Genomic DNA, 23,465 nt, shown 5'->3' with positions numbered 1-23,465 from the left:
AAACAAGAAATTTCTCATAAGTTAATGATAATACTATGGCTAACTAACCAGATTTCTCAGAATTGAACTGATTTTGCCATCTGGGTTAAAAAAAAAGTTTTTTCAGATTCCTAGACATTCAATGAGAGAAAACTGTTTTCGTAATTGAAAAGTGAAACTGTACATGCATACAAACCTGTGCATGCAGCTACATATGTTATTTATTGTTTAAATGTATATTGAGTGTTTTATTGGAGCCAGAATAAAGGTTCAGTGCTTTTAAGAAAGTATTTGCAATTTATAATCAAAATTATTAGAAATAAAACATGTGATTTCAATAGAAGAAAAGACTGAATTTTAGGAATATCAAACAAAATATTTAATTTCTAAGATTATTTTAATTTTTAAATTTGAAATTAATTTTTGAGGTTGACTTGCTTGTGAAAGAAAAATTCACTTTCAAAAGAATGCTTAAAAAAGTCTGATACTGATTCCAGATTTTATAGTCTTACAGTACAGTAGCATCATTAAATCATTTTAAACTAGGGATATTGTCAATTTTCTGTCAAAAACTGGATATGAAGTGCAATGTGAAATTATCCTATCCTATTTAAATGTGAACATGTTGTTTTGCATACGCAGGTCCAGATCTGTTCCACTTAATTTTAGGCACTGACCTTACATATCTGCCTTGTCACTTTCAATCCTTCTCGAGTTACACCCCAAAGTGCCTCCAAGGAGCCGTTCAAAACGGAGACCCCTGTATCACTATCGTGCCTGTAGCCTATGTCTGCTGTGCCCTAACTTGGCATCTTGACACCTTGCCCAGCTTTAGATTTTACTGTTGCAGGCACGTTGCACATCTGGTGTGTTTTCTGGTCACCTTTAATTACTGCTGTCCATGAGCACAAACTTCCAAGGCAAATCTGAGCAGCTTTAGAGTGTGAGTGGGATGGAAGCCTCACTCACTCTCAAGAACCCTCAACAGCTTTGCTGGGCATGTGAGATCATTGTGCCAGGGGAAATACCAATATATATTTGCAGCTCTGTGTGCTGATTAGCCACAGCACACAATCCACAGCTCAAAGTGAAAACTGGCTCAATGTGTGTTTAATAAAATTGAGGAGCTGAGTGAGTGGTTGGTTTTTCTGGCTGCTCTGCCAGTTTAATAAAATTCCTGTTTGAGCTGTGCTAATCCAATTGTCCCGGTGCTAGGTTTTGGAAGGGGTGCACATGGTTAGGCCTGCATGTGCTCACCTCAGTCTGCAACAAGAGTCACAGCTGCCATTTGGTGGCATTACTGGAAATTCAGAAACCCACCTGTTGCAATCCTGAGTAACTTGCTCTAGAGGACTCTGCTTGGGCAGGGAGGTTGGGTTAGGTGACCTCCAGTGGTCCCTTCCAACTCCTTGTGATTCTGTGGAATCTCATTTTAGATCAGGTAGTTCAAGACTGTAATTAAAGATGTAAAGGGTAACCTGCCTGGAAAGACAGGTATTTGGCTAGTCAATTGCAGTGAATGTGAATAGAGATGTGGTAATAGTGAATATTTACACAGCCTCATTTGGGATTGCAAGAACCTGAAGATTCAAATTGTTTATTAGAAGCCTTCTAGCTGTGGTTATCGTTGTAAGGAGAACACCTTAAGGATCTATCCATGTACTCATAAGTTCTTTTTTTCTAATTTCTATGTAATCCGTGCCTGAAAAATATGATCTTTAGAATACATTTAGATGCTGTGAATAGTAAAAAAAGAATTCAACAGTTCTTTAATAGTAGTGATTGATACTACTGAATGGCTGTCTCAGAACAGATGCAACATTACCCCTGTGCAGTTGCCTAAAACATCACCAGTGTAAATGGGAGCATAGTCAGAAACAGATGTTTTTCCTCTTTTGGCTTCTGAGGATCATGTGGATGCTGCCAGTGATCTAAAAGGACTGTTTATGCACATCTGAGATTTCTCCTCAAATGAGAAAACGGTGAGATAGCAAAGGAGGTTAAGCACTTGGAAAATCTTCTTTCTCTCTCTTCCATGACATTGGGAATGTCTGGTGGTACAGATGTACTGGGGTAGTCTGTCAGGAAAGAGCTGCTAGCATGGATGAGGCTCTACTGGCAAATCTGTATTTTAGGCAAGCCATACTCTATAAAGTCAAACTGCAACCCAAGTTAAAGTGCAGCCTTGCTGATGAAATTGCCTGCCACATCAGGAGGTTCCTAAAGCCCCATGAGGTCCAGCAGGGATTGTACCTATTTGTACCCTGGCACCCAACAAGTGTCTGATGTTGACATTGTCTTGTTAAGAACCTCCCAAGATAATTTAAAATTCTTTACTGTTTCTCTCATAGGGCTCCTCGATTTAAGGGATTCCAGCAGCAGGACAGCCAGGAGCTTCTGCACTATCTGTTGGATGCAATCAGGATTGAGGAGACAAAAGTAACGTCTTTGTGTGTCTTTTAAAAGTGAAATACCAGTCACTGCTTCAATGTTCTTCATGTTCCCAGTGTTTTAAAGATGTGCTTAATGGAGTAGGAGTGTCTATTTTCACTGTCTTGAGAAAAATATATTTTTTTGAAAGATATTTAATTATGTTCATGTTGATTTGTTAAGATAGTTGATTGGAATGAAAGTTTCAGTTAGTAGTAGTAGGAGTATTGTAAGTAGAACATGACAACTTTAGGAATCCAAGTTGTTTGCCTTTACAAAAAGGAAAAGGGGGGGGAAAAAAGGACATCTGAGATGTCAAGAAAATAAAGTTAGGACCTCTGTGTTAGCTGACAAAGTGAATTCAAAGCTTTGGAACAAAAATTAACAGTTCTTAGCTATGGCCCTGCCCACAATTTTAACTGAAAATTTTCACTGAAAATTTTAGGAGAAAAAAAATCATGCAAAGTTTCTTGTGTCTCTTGAAAGTGTGAGGAACTCCTTGTTTTATCAGCAAGGTGCTGCTTTTCATTGCTTAAAATCTACATTCAAGTATGTGAAGAATAGAAGCAGTTTGTTATATTGAAAACATCCCTGTGTGAATTTTGTTTATTTTCCTTCATTATTTATGTTTCCTGCATTGTTCACGCAAGAAAGGGTGTGTTTGGTTGCTATTTTGACCATATCAGATTTAATCTATCTGACTTAGTCTTGGACCCTTCTTTTCAGATGATACTTTGTGGTAAATAGCCTTTTCTAGGCCTTCTCTAAAGGAAGGCCTTAAATCTTGTACTGAGCAGAGTACTTCCTCTTCCCTTTCACTTAGTAACCTGATGAATGTCATGATCCTGAGCTGAATTATCTCACAGATAAGATGTAAAGCTGTGTCTGAGCCCAGTTCCTGGCACTACAGTACAGCTGAACAAGTCCCCATCCTGCCAGAATACTAATATTTATTGGTCTTGTCAGGAGCATTCTTGATTATAAACAGAACTGAACTGCAAGAAAAAACAGTTAAACCTTGACACTGTCACACTTAGAAAATGATGTCTGGAACAGGGTACACAACAGAAGCAGCTGATTTCTTTAGAAAACAGTTGCTATGTTTTTGCAGCAGAGGGAAAGTTTATTATTTTATTTTTTGAGTTTCTTGTAATAAAAGGTGAAAACTATATTTTCTTGACAAAGGAGGATTCACAGAAAGCAGGATTATTACAACAAGCTGCTTTTGCAGGAGGTGCTTGTGCTTTCCCCTCAAGTCAGTCTCCTGTCAGCTTCACCAGCGGATGTGCCATCATTGCAGTAACCTGCATTACCATTTGCCTTTTGAATCATTTATTATTAGAGAGCAGCTACAGTACCTACCTCAAAAGAGTGATGGAAGATGGCGAGAATTTACAGTGATTTTTGGGCAGTATTTCTGCCACCCCATCACCAGACAGAGAGAGGTGGGTGCCACCCTGCCCTGCAATTACATCCCACTGCTGCCCTAATGGTGCATGACTGCAGACACATCTTTATCACCTCGGGGTGCTCTGCCACCGACAACACTAGTAAAAGCTCTCTCCCCCTCCCTCTCAGTTTTTTTTTAATCATCCCATGTTTCAGGTCTGTAGATGGCAGACAACCAGCAAACATAAGACCTGTGCTGGCTGGAAACAGGCAGGAGCCCAGCAGCTGCCCCTGTGGCCTCTCCACCATGTGGGCTTTGGCTGGGCACTGCCTGCAGCAGCGTGTTTGCCACCAGAACCCCATAGCAGGGGTTACAGCTGCTAAACTTCCTCTTTCATGCTGCTTTTAAACTTCCTTCTTGGGAGAGGGAACAGCCCTGCTGGAAGGTGGCTGGCTGCTTTGCCATCCACCTATGAGACAGCTGAACATGGCCATCCCCACTTCCCTATCCCTGCCAGGATTAGTTGTTTTTAAACCCTAAGTGTTGATGAGAAATACATATAATAAGTAACAAGACACTATTTATAGGAGCTAACCAAAAATCCTGTTGTACTTTTGCCTCTTCTGTGTGGTTTTGTGTTTGTATCTGACACCAGTGCTGAACTTTTTCATATTTCTGTGGCAAAAAGTTAGAAAGTGTGTTTGTACACAAGTGGACTTTTAAGCTAAAAGCTTGGCCATACAACAATAAAGATGACATAGCGTCTGCTGTTTCCAGCAATGTGGGCTGGAGATGGTTTCACACCAGGGCCTGAAGTGGCTGAACCCTGCTGCTAATTGATTAATGTCTGCTGCCATTGTCCACAGCACCCTACCCATTCAAAGACTATGTCTTTCTTTGACCTAAATAAATGGTTCAACGGGCTAATCCCAACAAAAGGGTTGCTTATGGCCCTAAACCCATTTATGGTGCTCAACTTCATGAATTACCTATTGATTAATCCTTTTAGTATATTGTTGGCTTTAAGATGAACAAAGCTGAGCTCGGGGCAGCGGGAGTTAATTCACAAGCCAGGTCACATACTCATAAGGTCGGAGTATGACTTGGTCTGATGGGTGTCTGAACTGGAAACCAAACCTCCGATGCTGTCTGTCATCCTCACACTACTGTGATATGTGGCTTGGAAGTGTGCTTTGCTGCCTGGAAACTAGAGCCATTTATTAATCTTTCTGTTAGGACATTGGGTTTGAGTTGCAGAAGGTTTGGTAAAACTATTTGTCTCTTAGAATGTACTTTGCTCTAAGTGTGACTTCAGTATTTGATTATAAATGTCATTTGCACACTGACAAGGGAGACTTGTACAGGTTACTAGAATTTGTAGATCAGAGAGACAGGACATTTGCCAGGAAAAGGGGAAGCACAGGTCATGCATACTGGAGTCAGGGGACCTGATTAATCCTCCTGCTTCTCTCTCTGCAGTGTGTCAGAGGCTGGGCTTTTCTACCAGCCCATGCAGTTCTGCTGCCAGGAACACAACATCTCCTCACCTCCAGGCAGCTGAGAAATAGTGGGCAGAAGCACTCCCTGTCTGGAGGGGCAGCTACAAATTCATTAATGAATTTGCTTTTTTCTGATCCTTCTTTCAAACCTGTAGTTTTTAGGATTTTTTCTGAGTAAATGTTGATAACATTTACGTGGATTCATAAGAAGTTTTCTTTCTCTTCTAAGGTTTTCTAACATACCTCTGGAATTTGCAGTGTTAGAAAATAAAAAGAAGTGATAAAAATAGTGCCCAAACGCAGTCACTGAAGTCTGGCTACTAAAAGACACTTAGCTGCCTTCCAAGTATTTTGTATCCTAGTCAATCAGTATTAGTCCATTCGCAATGGGAGAAATGGATAGTATTAGTTTACTGAAAATCTCATAGTTTCTTGGTAACCTGTAAAGTGCCTTATGATGGTTCCCTTTTAAGAAAAGGAAATTTTTAGATGATGATCTACTAAAGTTAAGCTCATGTAGTTTTGACATTGTTAGTGAATAACAACAGTAGTTTTACAATATTAAGTTATGCTTATTTTATAGAAATAAAACAAGATAAAGTCTAATCATATATTACTAGTTTTTAGAATGTTTACACTTAAAATACTTGGTTTTATTTTTACTTCTAGCGTATACAAACTGGTATCTTAAAAGCGTTTAATAACCCAACTACTAAGACAGCAGATGAAGAAACTAGAAGAAAAGTCAAAGGTATGCAACTCCTTATTGAAAACTTCTAAAACTGCACTAGTCTTTAAATACCATTTTCTTCAGAACTGCCTATTGCGAACAAATCCGAAGTGCTGTGATTGCTAGGCTTTATTCTGTGTTACTCTAGTGCCGCCTAGTGCGTACCTAAAGTATAGAGAGCTGACTTGCGTCTTTGTATCCAGGAGAAAGGCTCCCCGATGATAATAATGCATCTTTTAATAATAGGTAGAACTTAATTTTGTTTTCTAAAATAGCCTGCTCCATATTTGTTATATAGTCATAATTACTTTATACTCAGAGAGGCCACTTTCCATAAATAAAACTGATTTCTGTTAGTTGACTGGTACTGTGAGCACTCTAAATGCACTTACAAAGTCAAGATAGGCAGCAGTTTCTAAAGAAGGCATTTTATTTCAAGAGAAGAGGTTCTGGGTTGTTTTTTTTTTTTTTTTTTTTTTTTTTTTTTTGCGTGTGTTTGTTTATTCAGTAGTTCTAATTCGGGGGATTTTGTTTTAATTAAAGTCCTAATGGTTAAGATGTTTTGTAAGTCATCCTTCCCAAATCTGCAAATGTTAAGGCATAAAGATGTATTAGAAGAGGATTTTCTTACATTTTTTAGGGCTTTATAGTTGAAAAAAAACATTTTGAAAGGGTGATAACCTGTCTGCTTACCCCAGTGTCTATATCAAGGCAATGCAATATTATGTATTCAAAAGAAAACTGAGATTTTATTTAAAAAGCTTCTTCTTAAGAGATGCAATATTACTATTCTGTTACAGAAGATGGGGAAGGGAAGGATGAAAGGGAACCTTCTCACTAAAATATTTTCAAGTGTTGAGATAACAGTATATGATGTATTAGTTACTGTATTCAAAACATTTTGAATATGTTTAAAATTGTGCTTTCATAATATATCTTGGAAAGAATTTTGTTGTACTTATAGTGTGGCATTGGATGTGTTATTTTTCACATTTAAAAAAGGCAATGTTTTTTCAGCATATGGAAGAGAGGGTGTGAAGATGAACTTCATAGATAGGATCTTTGTTGGTGAATTGACTAGCACTGTCATGTGTGAGGAATGTGAAAATGTAGGTATTCTGGAATTTGGTTTGATGTGGAATAGATCACATACTGGTTTGATTACGTTGTCTTGAAAGTATAAAATTGTGTTGCCAATTTTATACTTGTGTGTTTGTTTGTAAAAACAAGACTTTATTGAAAGTTTCTCATTTGAAATTATTTATTCCTTCTTTAAAGCATTATTCTCCCAAACCTAAGAAGAGGGATCCTTTGAATTCAAAAAGGATTCAAGTACTGGGTTGGATTTTACATCTGACTTAAGGCTGGAGGTTCCAAATTTTATAATCATATGTGTTACACGTCAGTGTTATTTGATATTTTTAAAACACTTACCTATCTTAAAACATAAATCCTCCTGCCTGCTCTTCTGGGGTACTCCTGAAAATTGGAAATTACTTACTTTGAATTAGAATGAGTGGGAAAATGCTAAAAATTTACTTCTTTTTCTTTCAAGTATTTTTTATAATTAATGTAATAACTCTAATGAACAGTATATTCCTTTCATAATTAATATTACTGACATTCCATCAAAAATGCTTTCCATGATCCTTATAATTTTCTTTTAAGTTTGAAAGAGAAAAATCTTGTTTGCATGACTTTTCTAATTGAATGTTACATTTCTGTTTGGTTTAAAACATTCTATTTCATATTATAGAGATTAAGTAAATTAATCAATCTGAAAAATTAAGCACAGTCCTGCAGTGCCAGGTAAAGTTCCCTGTGTGTGATGTGTAGATTACTCTTCAATGTGCTACTAGTACCAATGAAGAACCTTGACTATATAAAAAACAGAGGTTGTATGTATTTTGCATGTCTCATCTATTTTTGCTGGATTCTTACATTCTGCCTGCACAGGACTTGGGAATATGCTAACTGTAGTCCTTCGAGGAAGAGTTTAGCTTTCATTCTCCTTTGCCTGCACTGGCAAGATATTTTTGATACATGTTTGGCCATGCAGACTGACACTGTAGAGGAACCCCTGTTTGAACATGGCTCACCAGGCAGTCAGTCACCAGAGCTGCACTGCTTTTGATCTCATTTATTGCACCTCGGGAACCTAAGCGTTCCTGAGTCCCTTGCATATAAACCTGCAGTCCATACCACGTGTCACAGGTGGAAGAAGGGGTCACAAATAGAAGAGAAGGGACACGGTAATTGATGGCATGACTGTGACTTAAATGTACAACGTGATTTTTACTTCTTTTTTAAAGGTTTTTTTTCACAGTCTTTCCAGAGGTAAGATAAGTCAGTTTTGGAAGGAATTCAAGAACAGCAAGGGAGAGAGCCTAAGGAACTTAGTGATAAAGGCAGATGGAAAGTGCTGAAAGAGATTGTCTAGGTATGCTTTGCAAGGTATTTCCAGCTTATACATGGCAAAATGAAACCTTAGTACAAAAAAAGAGGTTGGTTTCTTTTAGTCCTCTTTTCCCCTGTAACTGCATTTATTTTACCAATTACTATATGGTGTGAAAAGATCTAACAAAGCTTTTGACTGTAACCAGTAAGACTGACTTAATCTTAACTGAGAGCATGAGGTTAGAACCTGTCACTTAACTGTCATTAACCAGTCCTTGCTGCATAACAGCTCAAACACCTGTGCAGAAGTGTCAGAATCAAGAAACTCTGAAAGGTAGCTTTCTGCAAAATGGTACCACAGAGGCCCATGTGACTTGAAAATCCATCTGGAGCTCAGAGAAACTGAGCACCACACTGCTTCAAGTCAGTTCATGCCCAGATGAATGGCCTTGCCCTTTGTGTCTGTGTGCTGAAGCCTTGTGTGGTATTAGAAAGAAAATTCGAGCTAACTTAATAAATTTTTTTAAAAAGTTAGTGGGAAGTTCTTCATTGTAGTTTCATACATCTTGTAAGTAATTAGCTTTTTGTATAGTTTTTGGTAATACATTGATTAAATAGAGGGAGCTATGTACTAAGCCCACATACTGTTCTTTGTGTTTAAGTGAACTTTCTCTTTTTCTTCAAGATTTCAACAGTAAAAGAACCTTTCATTGATCTTTCACTTCCTATAATAGAGGAGAGGGTAAGAAACAGAATATGTAATAAGTAACTATTGCTTCCAGTGGATTGTTTTTAATACCCTTACGAAGTTATTTATGCATATACACATAGTTTTGATTTCAAGCCTAAAAATGTAACCTTGTCCATAAATACATGTACTGTTATCCATCTATTCCTTATATGATTTTCTACATATATACATATATATATAGGCATACACTGTCATAAGTGCATATATCTTTAAATTAGTCCAAACTTGGATCAAATCCCCCTAGTAACTTAGAGAATATATAAGTCTGAGATTAGCTTAATTTAATAGTGTGTACTTATATAAATAGAATGATTATAAGCATTTTCTTTTTTTGGAGGTCCAGAGGCAGATTCTAACCTATTGGTTTGCATCTAGAGAACCTGAGTCCCTTGGGCTGATGTTTACCTACAAGATGAGACACTGTAAAAATGGATATTTGAATATATTTGTTCTGGTGTTCTCAGCATTTCATGGATTGCCTCCATTAGCTGCAGAGGAGCTGTGTTCCTTTGAAGGCATAAACTGTTTTTTCAGAACTTGGGCTTTTCATCTGAGAGTAGTGAGGGTGGGTTGAGAGTGGTTCTTCCCTCATCCTGCATATATCCATCTACATTTAAGGGAGAGTAATTAATGTAATATTTTTTTCTATATAAAATGTATTCTCCTCCAAACACCAATTTTTTTCCACAACAAATTCTTCATCTTCGTTGGTGCATTGAGTGCAGATGCCTGTGGGAATTAAGGCTTTAGCAGCATTTTGAGTATCTGGGCCCTTGTGCTTCCTGGCTCTCATGTGTAACAAGGAAACTTTGTGGGTTCTGTTTGAGAGCAATTTCTGTGGGCATTTAGCAGTTGCTGCACTTACGTGAGGATGGGCATTACTTTATAGTCATCACTTTCCTTTACAGTTGAGATGTGCTGCTGCCAGTAATGTGATGGGGGTGTGTGTGTGGCGGTTCTGTTGTCACAGACTGCACCAGGCACTGACTTGGGGACCTGTGTCCCTTTTGATAAAGTCACATCTCATACAGCTACACATGTGTTTATACAATAATAGAGTAGATTATTTTGTATTGTATTACATACAGAAATTTTGTATCATTCATATTCCTTGTGGCTTTCAGTTGAAGCTTCAGAGATAATGACAGTGAGTTTATGATTTAAAAAAACATTAGAAAGTAGTCTTATGTCACAATTCAGGGGGCCATTTAATTGTTTTATGTAGGTCACTGTTTTCTAAAATAAAAAAAATCCACCTACATTCATCTTTTCTGTAGGTTGCAAAGGATTAACAAAATTGACATGTTGCCTTTCCTGATTTCCTGTCTAATTTCTTAGGTTGCAAAACCTGTGCCCTTGGGAAGAACAGGTAAAAGTAAAAGTGTACAGGAGGCAGATCTTGGTCAGTATAATTGTTCTTCTATCGGTACACTGAATAATCAACCCAAAATTGTCAAGAAACACACTTTAACAAAAGATAAGGTAAGAACTTATATACTCACACTAACCAGTCATCCTGAGTTAACTGAAGTTTCTAGGGTGACTGGGAACTTCCAGGGAATTTTGACACATGTCAGTCGGGTTTTATAGTATACATATAGCTGACATAGACTCATTTTAAAATATTTAGGTCATCATTAGAAGCATGAGAAATGACAGTCATTGGTAACCATTTAGCTTTCAGTTACAGCATTTCATTTATAGGGAAAAAGAAAATCTGCAGGCTAGTTTCAATTCATGTTGCTTTTGGGACTATTGCAAATGTCTGCGCTCTGTTGAGTACCATAAAAACTCTCCTGAATCAGGTCCTAACACATTAAACACATGTGAAGAAAAAATAACCATATAAAATAACCATATAAAACAATGATAGGAGAAGAGAATGAGAGAGAAGTAGAAGAAGGACATGAGGTAGAAACAAAGGAAAGGATGGAAAGAAGTAGTGCAGAAACATTGTTATAGAAGAAAAGCCCTAAAACTCAACTTGTTGAGGTGAGTGGAAGGATTTCCATTGGTACCACTGCAATTTTGATCCAATTCAAATAAAGGAAATAAAAAAGAGGAAGGAAAGTTGCTCATTTCTTCTGGAAAGCAGCCAAAGAAAAGAAGGCAAGAAAAGAGTCATGAACAGTTGCAAATCACCTAAAATTATGGCAGCTTTGTGGGTTTGGTTTTTTCAATCTATAGGAGTAGTTTTCTGTGGAAGCAATCTTTTTTTTCTTCTTGCAATCTTGATTTTTAAAAAGTCAATTTCAGGTAATATTCAAATCAGCAAACATCCTCCTAGGGATGCTTTAGTTAATTCTATGATAAAGGCCTGCAAGGTTAGTTGAATTTTTTCTGGGGCTGTTCATCAACTAACGCCTCTCATGGGAGGTGAGGGGAGTAGCTTAAACTTGAGAGCCTTTTAGAAGCTTAAATTAGATTAGCGAATACCACTTCAAATGTGCCATCCACAGCTGTCAAAAAGTGAAAGTAATTAGTTGTGGGAAGTATTGATCTCTCAGTAAGTATAATGCTCTTAGCTGACTGGGATGTAGGTTTCTAATCCTAAATTAGTATTAAAACATCTTAAGGAACATAGCTATCTCAAACATGAGAGATGAAGAATATAAAACAATATAACCCCCCAAGAATTTGCTTTGAATTTGAATCATGTTTCAAAAGATGTCAGCTTACAAATCTGCTTTCTATTTCTCCCCTCTATTACCGAATTAATAATGCCATAATTTACAGAATCAATTGAACCATGAGAGACGGCTTGCCAGAAAAGCTTCCTCAAAGGAAGAAGAAAGAAGTCCTGTTATCATGCAGGAAAAAGCCAAAAAGCTTGAGCTGGAAGGTAGCTCTGGTGTCCTGTACTCCAAAGACCCCACTGCTGAGGCAGCTGTCAATGGAAGCCAGACAGAGGGCAGTGAGAAGGAAGCCAGCCGCTCTGAAAGCAGCTTTGATGCAGACAGTGAAGCCTCAGAAAGCGAAAGTGCTTCTAAGCAAACAACTTTGAGCCCACCCAGCAGCGTGTCTGGTGTGCACGTCAACCACTTAAACCCTAAAACGCCGCACAACAAGCCGAGCAACAGCAACGAAGAGATGATTTCCAGTGCCATATCCAAGCTTAGCTTCTGTGAGCCTGTAAATGAAGATAAGAAACCAAGCTGTGGCGATCCAGCATTGGGTTTATCAAATAATTCCATGTTCTCAGTAGGCAAATCCTCACTATCCCAAACCCCTCAAAATGCTTTCCAGACGCTTTCCCAAAGCTACATAACTAGCTCAAAGGAATGTTCTGTTCAGTCCTGCCTTTACCAGTTCACCTCTGTAGAGCTCTTAATGGGGAACAACAAGCTTTTATGTGAGAGCTGCACAGAGAGGAAACAGAAGTATCAGAAGAAAACCAGCTCCACAGGTAAAGTGCTTGTACCTCTGGACCATTTCCAGCATTGCCTCCCAAAGCCTGTGTGCTGGCTGCTCTTCCATTGCTCCAGCACGGGCCTCCCTGCTGTGGCTAAACAGAAAATGTCTCCCCAAGCAGAACTTGCTTGTAACAACTTAAAACTTCATCAGGCAATGGCAACAAGGCTAATTTTTATATTAGAACATAATTGTAGATGTAACATAGAATTTATTTTGCACCTTTATTCTATCCAAGATAATGAATTTAAAGATGACCATAAACTGAGTATATGCACTGCTCGATACTAATCTTTGCTGCTGTTTCTGTTCCTTACAATCCTCAAAGCTTTGAAATAAATGCTGTAATATTCAGCCCCAGTAGCTTACATACTCAGGGAAGTAATGTAATTATGTATGGAAAAGGGGCAAAAAAAGAGAGTTGTAATGAAGAGAGGAAAAAAACTTCCAGGATTTGTAAGAATGGAGATGAGAGAGAAGTACCTTCTTCTGACAATCTTTTCCTTGATGCCTGTATAGCCCAAGCATTCACTGAATAAGAAAAACAATTTAAATTTCATGAAAAATAAACATTTTAAGAGGATTGGGGGTTTTTTGGTATTGAAATTCAGAATAATGAAGAAATTAAGCTCTTCTCATAATCTGTAAATAAAATATAGAGGGATGTCTTATAATAACAAAAAATTGCCTGTTTGCTGTGCATTTATAGATACCTGAAGAGATACAAGTTAAGCACGAGTAAATTCAGAAAAATTAATCTAAACATAATATTTTATAATCATTCCTGTAATCATCATTGGACTGTGCTATATAAATAACACTTGGGTTCCATGGGCACCATGAAAAACGGAAAAGTAAAATCAATTCACAACTAATCATTATTTATTTTTTCCTTCTAAAACAGAAGATGTAAGAGGTCACCCGATTAAAAATTAACCATTATACCTCAAATGAACTATTTTCTTCTGAACATATGTAAAACCAGTAAATTAATTTTGTCAGCAAAAATAAACGCTAGCGACATGTTCTCTTTTACTGTGGAGCTTTTCTGTGGAGTTTTCACTGTGCTACTTTTGGTAAGAGCCCTGTGTTCTGTGCCTTATGCACCATATGGGGTTTGGAGGCCACATATCCCAATCCTGTATGCTCAAACCAATAAGTTATGAGGCTTCCTGAAGTAGACAGTTCTCCTCAGACCTTTCTCTTAAATAAGTATGAAGTATGTAGTCATTCAGAAAGAACTGAAGAATGGAAAACTAAACTCTCAGTGATTAGGACATTAGCATAGATAAAGAGACTTGTGCCTTCCAGTTTTTGTCCAGGGATCATCCATTTATTTTAGGTTTTAACAGGAAAGTTGGGTGCTATAGTAACAGACAATGTAGGTATCTCAGTGTGCAAGCTGACCTAGATAGTGTACAGGCTTCCTGCTTCTGATCTGATTTACACAAAACTGGCTAAAATAATGCTCAGATTTTGCAGATTATGTTTATTAATAACTAGAAAAATGAGAAAATATTATTCTGTTACTCCACAAAATTTCCCTTGTGTTTTATATAACAAGTACAAAACCATTATAGCATAGATCTATTTTGTCAGATGTTTAGAAAATATTTTAAAAATTCCCTATGACTGCCTTCACTTTAAAAATTATTTTGATATTCATAAATACAGAAAAGAAAATGGAAGGTGTCTACACAAATGCTCGGAAACAGCTGCTGATTTCTTCAGTTCCTGCTATTCTTATTCTCCACCTGAAAAGATTCCACCAGGTAAGAGGCCAAACCCCTCTTGTATATTCCTCTGCCCCACTGGTGAACAAGCAATTCTTCAAGTGCCATTGTGATCCCAATGCTGCCTTTTTAGATGGAGACCTGGTAGAAGCACTGTTTGAAACGTGCTGATGTTGTGATTATCCTAACACCTTCAGAGTGCATTTAGCCATCCTGATGTATCCAGGGAAACCCCTTATGTGTCTGTCATGCTTATGTGTAGCAGACACTGTATTGAAAACATATCAAGGTTTAAATCAGTTAAAATCTTACTCTTGGATTTGGTTAATTTTAATAGTACAGTGATATACCTTATCTTTAAAAAGCTTCGTAGTAAAAATATTTCTTTTACAGTCTTCCTTTCTGTTCTTTTGAAGGCTGGTTTGAGTCTACGGAAAGTAAACAGGCATGTGGATTTCCCATTGATTTTAGACTTAGCACCATTTTGCGCTGCATCTTGCAAGGTACCATTTCAAATCTTTATTGTACTTCAGCAGTTGTTGTCCTGATCACAAGTTAAATTGGATTGATGATGACGATAATGATGATTATTTCTTCCTTTTTAAATTAAATTACAGAGTGAATTTTTCAAATAGTGTCCTGAGATCAGAACTGTAATTATATGCAATTCCATTCATGACAAGAATATCACAGATGTTAGCTAGTATTAGTTAAGCTGTGGTGCCCTGGTGATGTTGGTGTATCTAACAGCATTAAGGACAAGTATTACTGCCTCTATGGTAACTAAATTAACAAGACTACTGAGTACTTGTAATAGAGGTGTTTCACTGTTGGAAATGCTGTAGATGTCTGTTTGCCTCTTTCGGAATAGTACTGCTGATAGGTACTTAAGACACCTGTAAAATTCATTGTGAAATAATTCACCTTTGTTTTCTGTGTTTCTGGGAATGCAGAACGTTATGGATGGTGCAAGAGTGCTGTATAGTCTTTATGGAATAGTGGAGCACAGTGGGTCAATGAGAGGTGGTCATTATGCGGCGTATGTGAAAGTCAGGACATCTTCCAAGAAATTGCTAGAGCATATTTCTACCACTAAAACCGTTCTGGGTACGTACAGACAGAGCTTCCTTTCCTTCACTGTAAACCAAAAGCAACTGTCTACAGGGATTTATAGCAAATAATTTTTTAGCTGAGAGTAATCTGTGATTTTTAGACAAGTTGTAGAAACCCCATCCCAGCATGTGCTCTAGGCCAGGTTGGATGGAACTCTGAGCAACCTGAACTAGTGGAAGGTGTCCCTGTCCTTGGGAGAGCTGTTAGAACTAGATGATCTTTGAAGTCCCTTCCAACCCAAACCAACCTATGATTCTATTAATTGTTCTCTTTTGTTGTTGTTGCACACAATGCATATCCTACTTCTGCTGTTAATCCCATATAGAGCTGAGTGAATAATGGAATTTTGATTCAGCCATTAAACAGATAATTGAGGGAAAACTTTCCTCTCTTTCCTAGTCAAAATAATACATCCAGTATTTGAAAATGGTTTAGTACACCAGTCAAACCCATGACATTAAATTAAATTACATTTTCTAAATATTTGAGCATTTTATGTATCTTATGTATTTTAGGATTGGGAATTTTTTCATACTTAAAAATCTGGAATACTCTGGTCTAATGTGAACAGCAGGAATCTTTTTCATGGAAGATATAAGGTTTAGTGTAGGGTTTCTGTTGGCATTTTGAGAAGAGCACACTAGTTCTTACTAATACTTGATGGATATGCAGAATGAAGTAAGTTGCCAGGACAGAATCAGAATCTGTTAGTAAAAGATTTGTGGCAGCAATAATATGTTACGCTGTCAAGAGTTGGGTAAATATATTTACTCTTTCCCTTTTGGGGGAAAGTGAGAACCAAGCATTATCTTTTCTATCCTATGTAGTATCACTTTGCATTTGAAGCTCATTTCCAGTAAGACAATCTTTTACATTATTCATGACATCCAAGTTTCCTTCAGTCTAATGCTTGTCTTGCAATGATTATTAGAACAGATTAGATCTTTTCATGTTCTTAATTTTACACTGGTCAGCTTTTAAAATAGGATCTTTTTTCAATGTCAGAACTGGTTGTGTTCTAGTATAACTTCCTGTTGGAACTCAGCAAGCTGTACTTGAAATGTCTTTGGCTTTCTAAAAAAAAATGAAAAAAGCCATGGCAGCATCATTGCATTGTCTTCCACCAATTTCTATTACAGTGCTCTTTGACGTGTAAGTTTCAAACTTACATGTCAAACTTACATTCCAACTATGAATAGCGGACTGCATCTAAGTAATGAATTACTCTTGTGGGTTAGAAGCTTTTCTTGCTTTTCGAAATAGCCACTGTATTTGTTTGATAATGTTGTGAAAGACAAGAAAAAATTTCTTTTGCTTCTGCATTTCAGGTTTAAAAGAAGCCATGGGAACATCAGGAGGACAGTGGGTGTACGTTAGTGATGCCCATGTTCAGATGGTTCCAGAATCAAGAGTGCTAAATGCACAAGCATATCTACTTTTTTATGAAAGATTATTACTATAATTCTTAACACTTTAATTTCAAAGATGGTAGTGTTATTTAGTTTATCTTATTTAAAGCTGCAGTGGTAAGAGTACCTGTAAATATTGTGCCTTTATCTTGTAGAGAATTTATCATATTTTGACTCTGAAGTTCAGTTAAACTATCATAAATATCTGAATGATTCTCTTAAAGTATGCACTTTGCCAAACTTTTAAAATTCTGGTTTCGTTAAAATGCAGTACCATTAGAATGTAAGATGATGTCCTATCCTACTGAGGTCTAGGGAAAGTTTGTTTTTGATTATAATAAAGATAAGCTTTTGCCCATAGCTCTAGAACAGTTGAGAATAGAAATACTGATAGCGTTAAGTGCCTGGATTTGCTGGTGTACAGTAAAAATACAAAGTGTTCAACTTCTTTTGATCCAGCCCAGACCCTTCCCATCACTGGGTTGGATGTCAGCTGTTAAGATTCCTGCAAACAAGAACCTGTCAAATTGTGTCGCTTCCATGTTTAGTAATTGGAAAGCAGAGTCCTTCCAGAGTGGAGTAACAACAGCTGTCTCTGGGTAATGCACTTTCCTGATAAGAGCTGGGAATAGATTGGGAAAATGATGGCTTCTAAATAGTGGCAGTGAACCCTCAGATACCCAGTACCCTTTCAGTTGTCTGCAACTGGCACTGGTATAACAATGTACTCCTGTTTCAATATAAGTATGTACTTGGTGTGCGTTAAGTATATCCTCCGAGATATATACACACACCATAAATCCATCAACAGATATTGTTATTTTACCTTCTAGGAAAGAGAATTGCAAATAATTTCTGTATTTAGTAATTTTTCAACTTCACAATTATGACAATGTACAGCATATAAGCTTGTGTATGTACAGAGTTTAAGCATAATTCAGTAAATGCTGTTACTTTTGGTTCTAAACATGAACTGGTTTATCTGTTCCTGAATACTTTTCTGACAGGAGTAATAAACTATAAATTATTTTTGCACTGTGTGTATGAGTTGGACAGTAAATGATGACTTTTGCCCTCTGATACATGTCTGGACTTCCTTTTGTCAGCAGTGGGGGACAGCAGGTGTCCTAGTGGCAGAACTAGTTTTTCTAGACTTTTTGACTGCCCTGTTTTGAGGTGTTACTTCCTTTGGTAATTTCTTATTTCCATCCCAGAGAGTAACAGATACATTCTACGGTCAAGACCTGATGACTACTTGAAGTTACGTGGTAATTAATTTATTTAATAAGCTATTACTGAAATACAAATTACTTCTGTAACAGTTCCATCCTCTATGACTTGCTCTTTAGTAGAGAAAAACTGTTAATACATGCTTACTGTTTTCATTTATAGTAATATTTTTTAATGAAAAACATCCTGTCCCTATTACTGTCGGTAGCACATGTTGTCATACCTAGCTGCCTGACTCTCCTATTCCCTAGTTCTGTTTCAGAGCTTCATCCCACTTGCATTCCCTCTTTTGCATGAGAACATGGCAGAACCTGCTAGAATTGCATTTGCTCAAACTCCTTAGGTGTATCTTACAGCCACAGTACTTGCACATTCTTGTGCAGGCACTAAGGATTGTAGGCCATACAACTGATTGTCATAACAGAGTGAGCCCCTGGTTGCACAGGATTTTATTTTTAAAAGGAAAACTCCTCTGTTCAGATCAAAATTAGGCTATGTGTTTTAGCCAAAACAATGGGGTTTTTTCCTTCTACAAATGAAAATTGTCTCAGTCTACCCAAAAGTAGTAAAACTGAGAGAAACCAAGCAGCCAGCTTTAGCCATCTGTATTCCAGCTAACAACATCTTAACCTGAGTCTACACTAAGTAAGAAAGAAAGATGTTTAGAGGAGAGTTGGTTAAAATACCCTAATTATCTTTTAGCTCCTTATCTTCCCGTACCATTCATCCACCTACACACACCGGCCTTCTCTTTGTATGTAATTGATTAAAACTCAGAATTAGTTACAGGCAACAGTCATAGCAAATGGCAACTAAGTGTCACTTGTGTGACACAATCTTGCTAGGAGAACTCCACCCTAAAGCAGACAGACTGAGTAGCTGATGCCTGACCTTCCTCCTTTTGCTGACTATTGTAAAACTACTGAATTTATGTACCTGTATTGATCTACTTTTTAGCCTAGAACTACTTCCCTAGACTGCACAACTAGGAGAGAAACTGAACAAGGTTCTTAACCTGTTACTTCTTACTTTTTATGCCATTTTCAGGAAATTCCTGAGGTGGTCTTGGCTTCTTTATATCTGGAGTTTGCAGATTGGACTGCTGAAATTTTCCCAAGTGGACATAACTGACTAGGATGCCATAAAAGATGCTGGCAGAATTATTTTCTCATTAACAGCCAGGGACCATTTACTTGTGTTTAGGTATTTTACAGAACATGGAGAGAGAGTACCATGAAAAAGAGCCAATGCCTTTATCCAAGATAGCCATCACTGTTGCCCCTGGATGAGGCATTCTGACTTGAAATAAAAAGCTGTGTTGGCAGGAACTCTAAGCCTTGAGTCAGGAACAGGTATGAAAATACCACAGAAGGAAGCATTCTCTAAAAATGAAGGCAACAGGTGAAGTTATGTCTTCGAAGTGAAAAAACTGATGACCAATGCAAGACGTCACACACAATTTTAGATGCAAGTCATGGTGTCCTTTAGACAGACATAGGTTTTTGTGTAAAGTTTGGCTCTAAAGAAACTACATAAATGTGTGTACTGAAGACTTGTTATAGTTCCTTATCAGGACTTGGAAAAGAAGCTCAGAGAATTCTGGGAAAACAAGGGTGTACATCCTGTATGTGCTAGAATGTTAAATATGATTCTAGAGTCTAGGAGCTGCAGTTTCCTGCAACTGCCAGATGTGTGCACACTACTGAAAAGCTATGTGTTTTCAGAATTTAAGTGAAGGGCTTGAAAGTTTAAGATTCTCCTTAAAATATCTTATGTTACCAACCAAAAATCTCTTCAGGCCTACAGCATCTACTCTTTACAGAGCTTCACTATATTTTTGTGGTCCCCCACCCTGAGAAAATGCAGTAACCTGTGTCTTCATGTGGAATAGTTTCAAAAGGGCTTTCTCTTCATCCCACCCTTCTCTTCTCACAAGGGCACCACTACTTTCTTCATCAGCCCCATCTGTTCTTTATGTTTTTGGGGTCTCCATAGGCCTCTGTGTCAATATCTTTGCTTTCATTGATCCTTAAACATAATATAGTGGTTCCCAATCTCATTACTTACTCTGTGAACTTGCAAAGCTCTTGCAGGAAGAGCTACTGTAGCTGTAGTCGGGCCTGTCCTCACCACCACACTGGCTCTGCCTACAGGCTGCGACACCAATCCCTGAGAAAAGCTGTGACTCCTGAGCAGCTCTCTGCTGACCAATCACAAGACAGCTCCTGTAAAACAATTACAAAGGATTAAAATTAAACAGTTCCTCACTCATCAGTAAGTAAACTTCACCCATGGGAAGTACCTGATTTACATATATGGACAACTGGAACCCCCTACAAAAGTTTCCCCAGAACAGAGACATCAACAAAGACCACTGCATCAGCTAAGCAGTTAGTACAGATTATAAGAAAGAGCTTTGTTATCTTTGGATTTATATATAATTTATGCCAAAAGTGGCAAAAAGTGATGGGGAGGTTTATTACACTAACCTGTCTACAATATGTGTACAGACACTATGTTTGCATTAGTCTGTTCTCCTAAGAGATGGCTACAAATAGAGGGGAAGGAAAAACAAACCCTGAACTTTGCCACCCAAAATGTACACACTGAAATCGCCTTTGTTTAGAAAATTACATCCATGCAGTCTGCCAAACCTTCCTCCCCTTTCCCATCTGCACCCTCTGTGTGTATCAATGAAGTGCTCTTGCTAATGGATTTCAAGTGGTAGCAGGTGAGAGTGGTTTATAAATTCATTAAAAGGCTGAAATGTCTTAACTTCACCATTTGCTTCTCTGTATGCTTCTTTTTTATACTAACACAAACTGGATCATAAAGGGACATGAAATTAATGCATCTCCATTCTCAACCCATTATAAAAATCTTATTTGAACATATTGGTAACAAACTAAGAAAGGAGTAATTTCTTTAGTAGAAACTCTAAGATGTATTAAAATGGGAACAAATTAGATGGGAACAAAGAAAGCATTCAAATACAACTCTTCTGTTAACAAAAATTAATAAATTCAATTTTCATTAAAAAGTGGTAACACACCTCAGAAAACAGCTTTACAGCAGCCCTGATTAAACAAAGATTTGATATTCCTTAGTTTTCAATATCTGGACCCTCTTTTGCTGTACCCTGTACAAATTTATGCCTTCATACAAAGATTTATATATCTATATGAAAGAAATGCCACTACTGTTCAGTAGAATCATTTTAGTCGAATTATTTTAGAACAAATTATTATTGCTTCTGTGTCTACTTGCTGTATCTTAGGCTGTTATTTTGCCAGCTGTTCTAGCTGTTGTACCTCTCCTGTTGGTGTATAAACAAATTGCAGAAATGGTGGAAAAGTGATTATTCAAAATGATTCGTAATCTATTTTTTTTGTAAATGAGATTATAAAATATATTTTCAGATGGATGTCTTAGTACAAGTCAAAACACTTGACTTGCACAACATTATATAAGACGTCTAAGTGAATTTGTATGTTCTAATAAAACAATTGCAATGCATTGCAACCACTTTAAAACTACTTGGTGTACATTCTACTTTATATAAAGTTACAAATATTTCCGTCTTCATTTATAGCAGTAGAAAACACTAACTTTTAAGTGTCAAGAATGTCTCTTATGTCTATTGCAGCTTCTACTATTTTTCTAGTACAAAAGGTAAAGGTGCAGCACTGCTTTTAAAAGAAAACAGAAGAGCATTTATTCTGAGTGGGTTTATGACTTCTTAGTAATTACCTCATTGCTTTGCTAGTTTAGGAGTTTTTTTGCTTTTGGGCTGTGTAACCTGGGAATCATTGTAGTGTACTCAGTAGGGAAACCACTATGTCAATAGGCACCATTCCCTATTTAGCCATTCCACAAAGTTGAGTTCTGATTCGACGGTCATTTATGCATGGAGATAATGCCTGATCATGTGTGCCTGCATTTACACAAAAGGCAATCAAAGTAATCAAAAATCTTGTTGCTGAGTCCAAAATACTTGTGAGCAATGAATCAAGCATGTAAAAGTTTCATCTAGTTTTCATTAATTTCTTTTTTTCATCTGTTTGAACTAATAGTCTGACTCTACTCTGCAGGTATTTAAATAACAAATAGTATTTTTAGAATTGGACTACAGTGCTGATACATGGTACGTTTCTTTTGTAGATTTCTAATTCCAAATATTACTAAGTAAACAGGGTCTTACATACAGACTGTATTTTAAAAACACAAGTCTTATCAGTTTTCCAGTCTATCCTAGGTGCTTTAACAAGTTTCTGAGAGTATAGCTGCATTTGTCATCTATTTATTTTGTCTTTTTATCTGTTATATATTGTTAGAAAAATACGTAAATAAAATATCCAGCCATGTGGAAAACTGTGTTATTTAAATATAAGCTGTATGTTGTACCACTGAGTTCACGTATTTTTGCTTTTGTCCTGTCTCACATCATCACTGCCTGTGGAAGAGCTCCCCAGAGATGAATCTGTATCCTTGAACACTTAAGCTACCCTGGTTATATCCCTGGCCTTACCCCCTGTAACAAAGGGCATAAAGTTTGTTCCCTTTACAAGAACTGAGTTCTGTAATTCTGTGATAAGACTAGGACCAAGAGTGGGACTCCCTCACATGCCCAGTTTCAGTAGCAGCAGGAAGGTTGTCCATCCATAAGCATCACTCCAGAGTTCTGTGAGTCGACACTGGACAGACTTAAAACTTCCACAACACTTCTGTCCATGGAAAGCACTTCCACAACACTTCTGCCATTCCACGTGACACAAAAAGGGAAAAATCTAGAACACTTCAGCTAACACTAATATGTAGCCTAAGTGGCACTGACAAATCTTACACTGAAATCATTACAGAAGTTTCTTGAAGCCTTCAGTTTTCTACAGATTTATAAAAGTTAACTTACTGTGTTACTCTGTGTGGGTATTAATATAAAGTGTTATGCAATGATCAGAGAGACTGGGGATGTTTTAGGCATTTGCATCCATGACGCTGAAGGAAGGGAAGGCAGTGATCACAGCGGTAAGTAATGTGCCAGCTAATGGAAACCTCTGCTCCACACAAAGGAATGGAATTACTCAGTCCCTGCCTACAGAATCATCCCCAGTGACGATACAAGAAGAGCTGTTTACCGCAGGTGTTTTTGTTTTTCCTTCGTACCTTAAAACAAAAGGAAAAAATCAAGGTAGAACTCACAGAAGTTAATTTGGATATTCAGAATAAACTACTTAGAGAATTGTCCTGCTTCACAAACACTCCTGATAGCCATCCGCTGGCCGGACTTTGAATGCTGACGCCCTGCAGCTGTGCAACACAGAAGTTACTGTGTATTTCAGTGTAGGGCCATTGCCCAGAGCCTGTCCGCTTACGTACTTCCACGCGTAGCTACC

At 37.4% G+C, this 23,465-nt stretch overlaps 1 protein-coding gene across 4 annotated transcripts in view; it reads left to right on the top strand.

The window, feature by feature from the left end:
* The window catches only part of USP45 (ubiquitin specific peptidase 45), a 52,837-nt gene extending 31,229 nt beyond the window's left edge, over positions 1–21,608 (top strand). Inside the window, exons 9-18 of one of the 4 annotated variants that reach the window (XM_032105126.1) lie at positions 2,331–2,418; positions 5,968–6,049; positions 7,046–7,137; positions 9,111–9,167; positions 10,515–10,658; positions 11,913–12,582; positions 14,262–14,359; positions 14,737–14,823; positions 15,274–15,427; positions 16,762–21,608. In XM_032105126.1, coding sequence (XP_031961017.1) covers positions 2,331–2,418; positions 5,968–6,049; positions 7,046–7,137; positions 9,111–9,167; positions 10,515–10,658; positions 11,913–12,582; positions 14,262–14,359; positions 14,737–14,823; positions 15,274–15,427; positions 16,762–16,895 — 1,606 coding nt within the window. In that variant the 3' untranslated portion in view covers positions 16,896–21,608. Of the gene's footprint in view, positions 1–2,330; positions 2,419–5,967; positions 6,050–7,045; positions 7,138–9,110; positions 9,168–10,514; positions 10,659–11,912; positions 12,583–14,261; positions 14,360–14,736; positions 14,824–15,273; positions 15,428–16,761 lie in introns of those variants that run through there. The other 3 variants (XM_032105128.1, XM_032105127.1, XM_032105129.1) reach the window with 3 other exon arrangements.
* The last annotated feature ends 1,857 nt before the right edge of the window (positions 21,609–23,465 follow it).

The sequence above is a fragment of the Corvus moneduloides genome, chromosome 3 (assembly GCF_009650955.1).
Source record: "Corvus moneduloides isolate bCorMon1 chromosome 3, bCorMon1.pri, whole genome shotgun sequence".
NCBI classification, from domain to species: domain Eukaryota; kingdom Metazoa; phylum Chordata; class Aves; order Passeriformes; family Corvidae; genus Corvus; species Corvus moneduloides.
The sequence above is the reverse complement of the archived record's forward strand: the minus strand, read 5'-3'. Positions and strand labels throughout refer to the sequence as shown.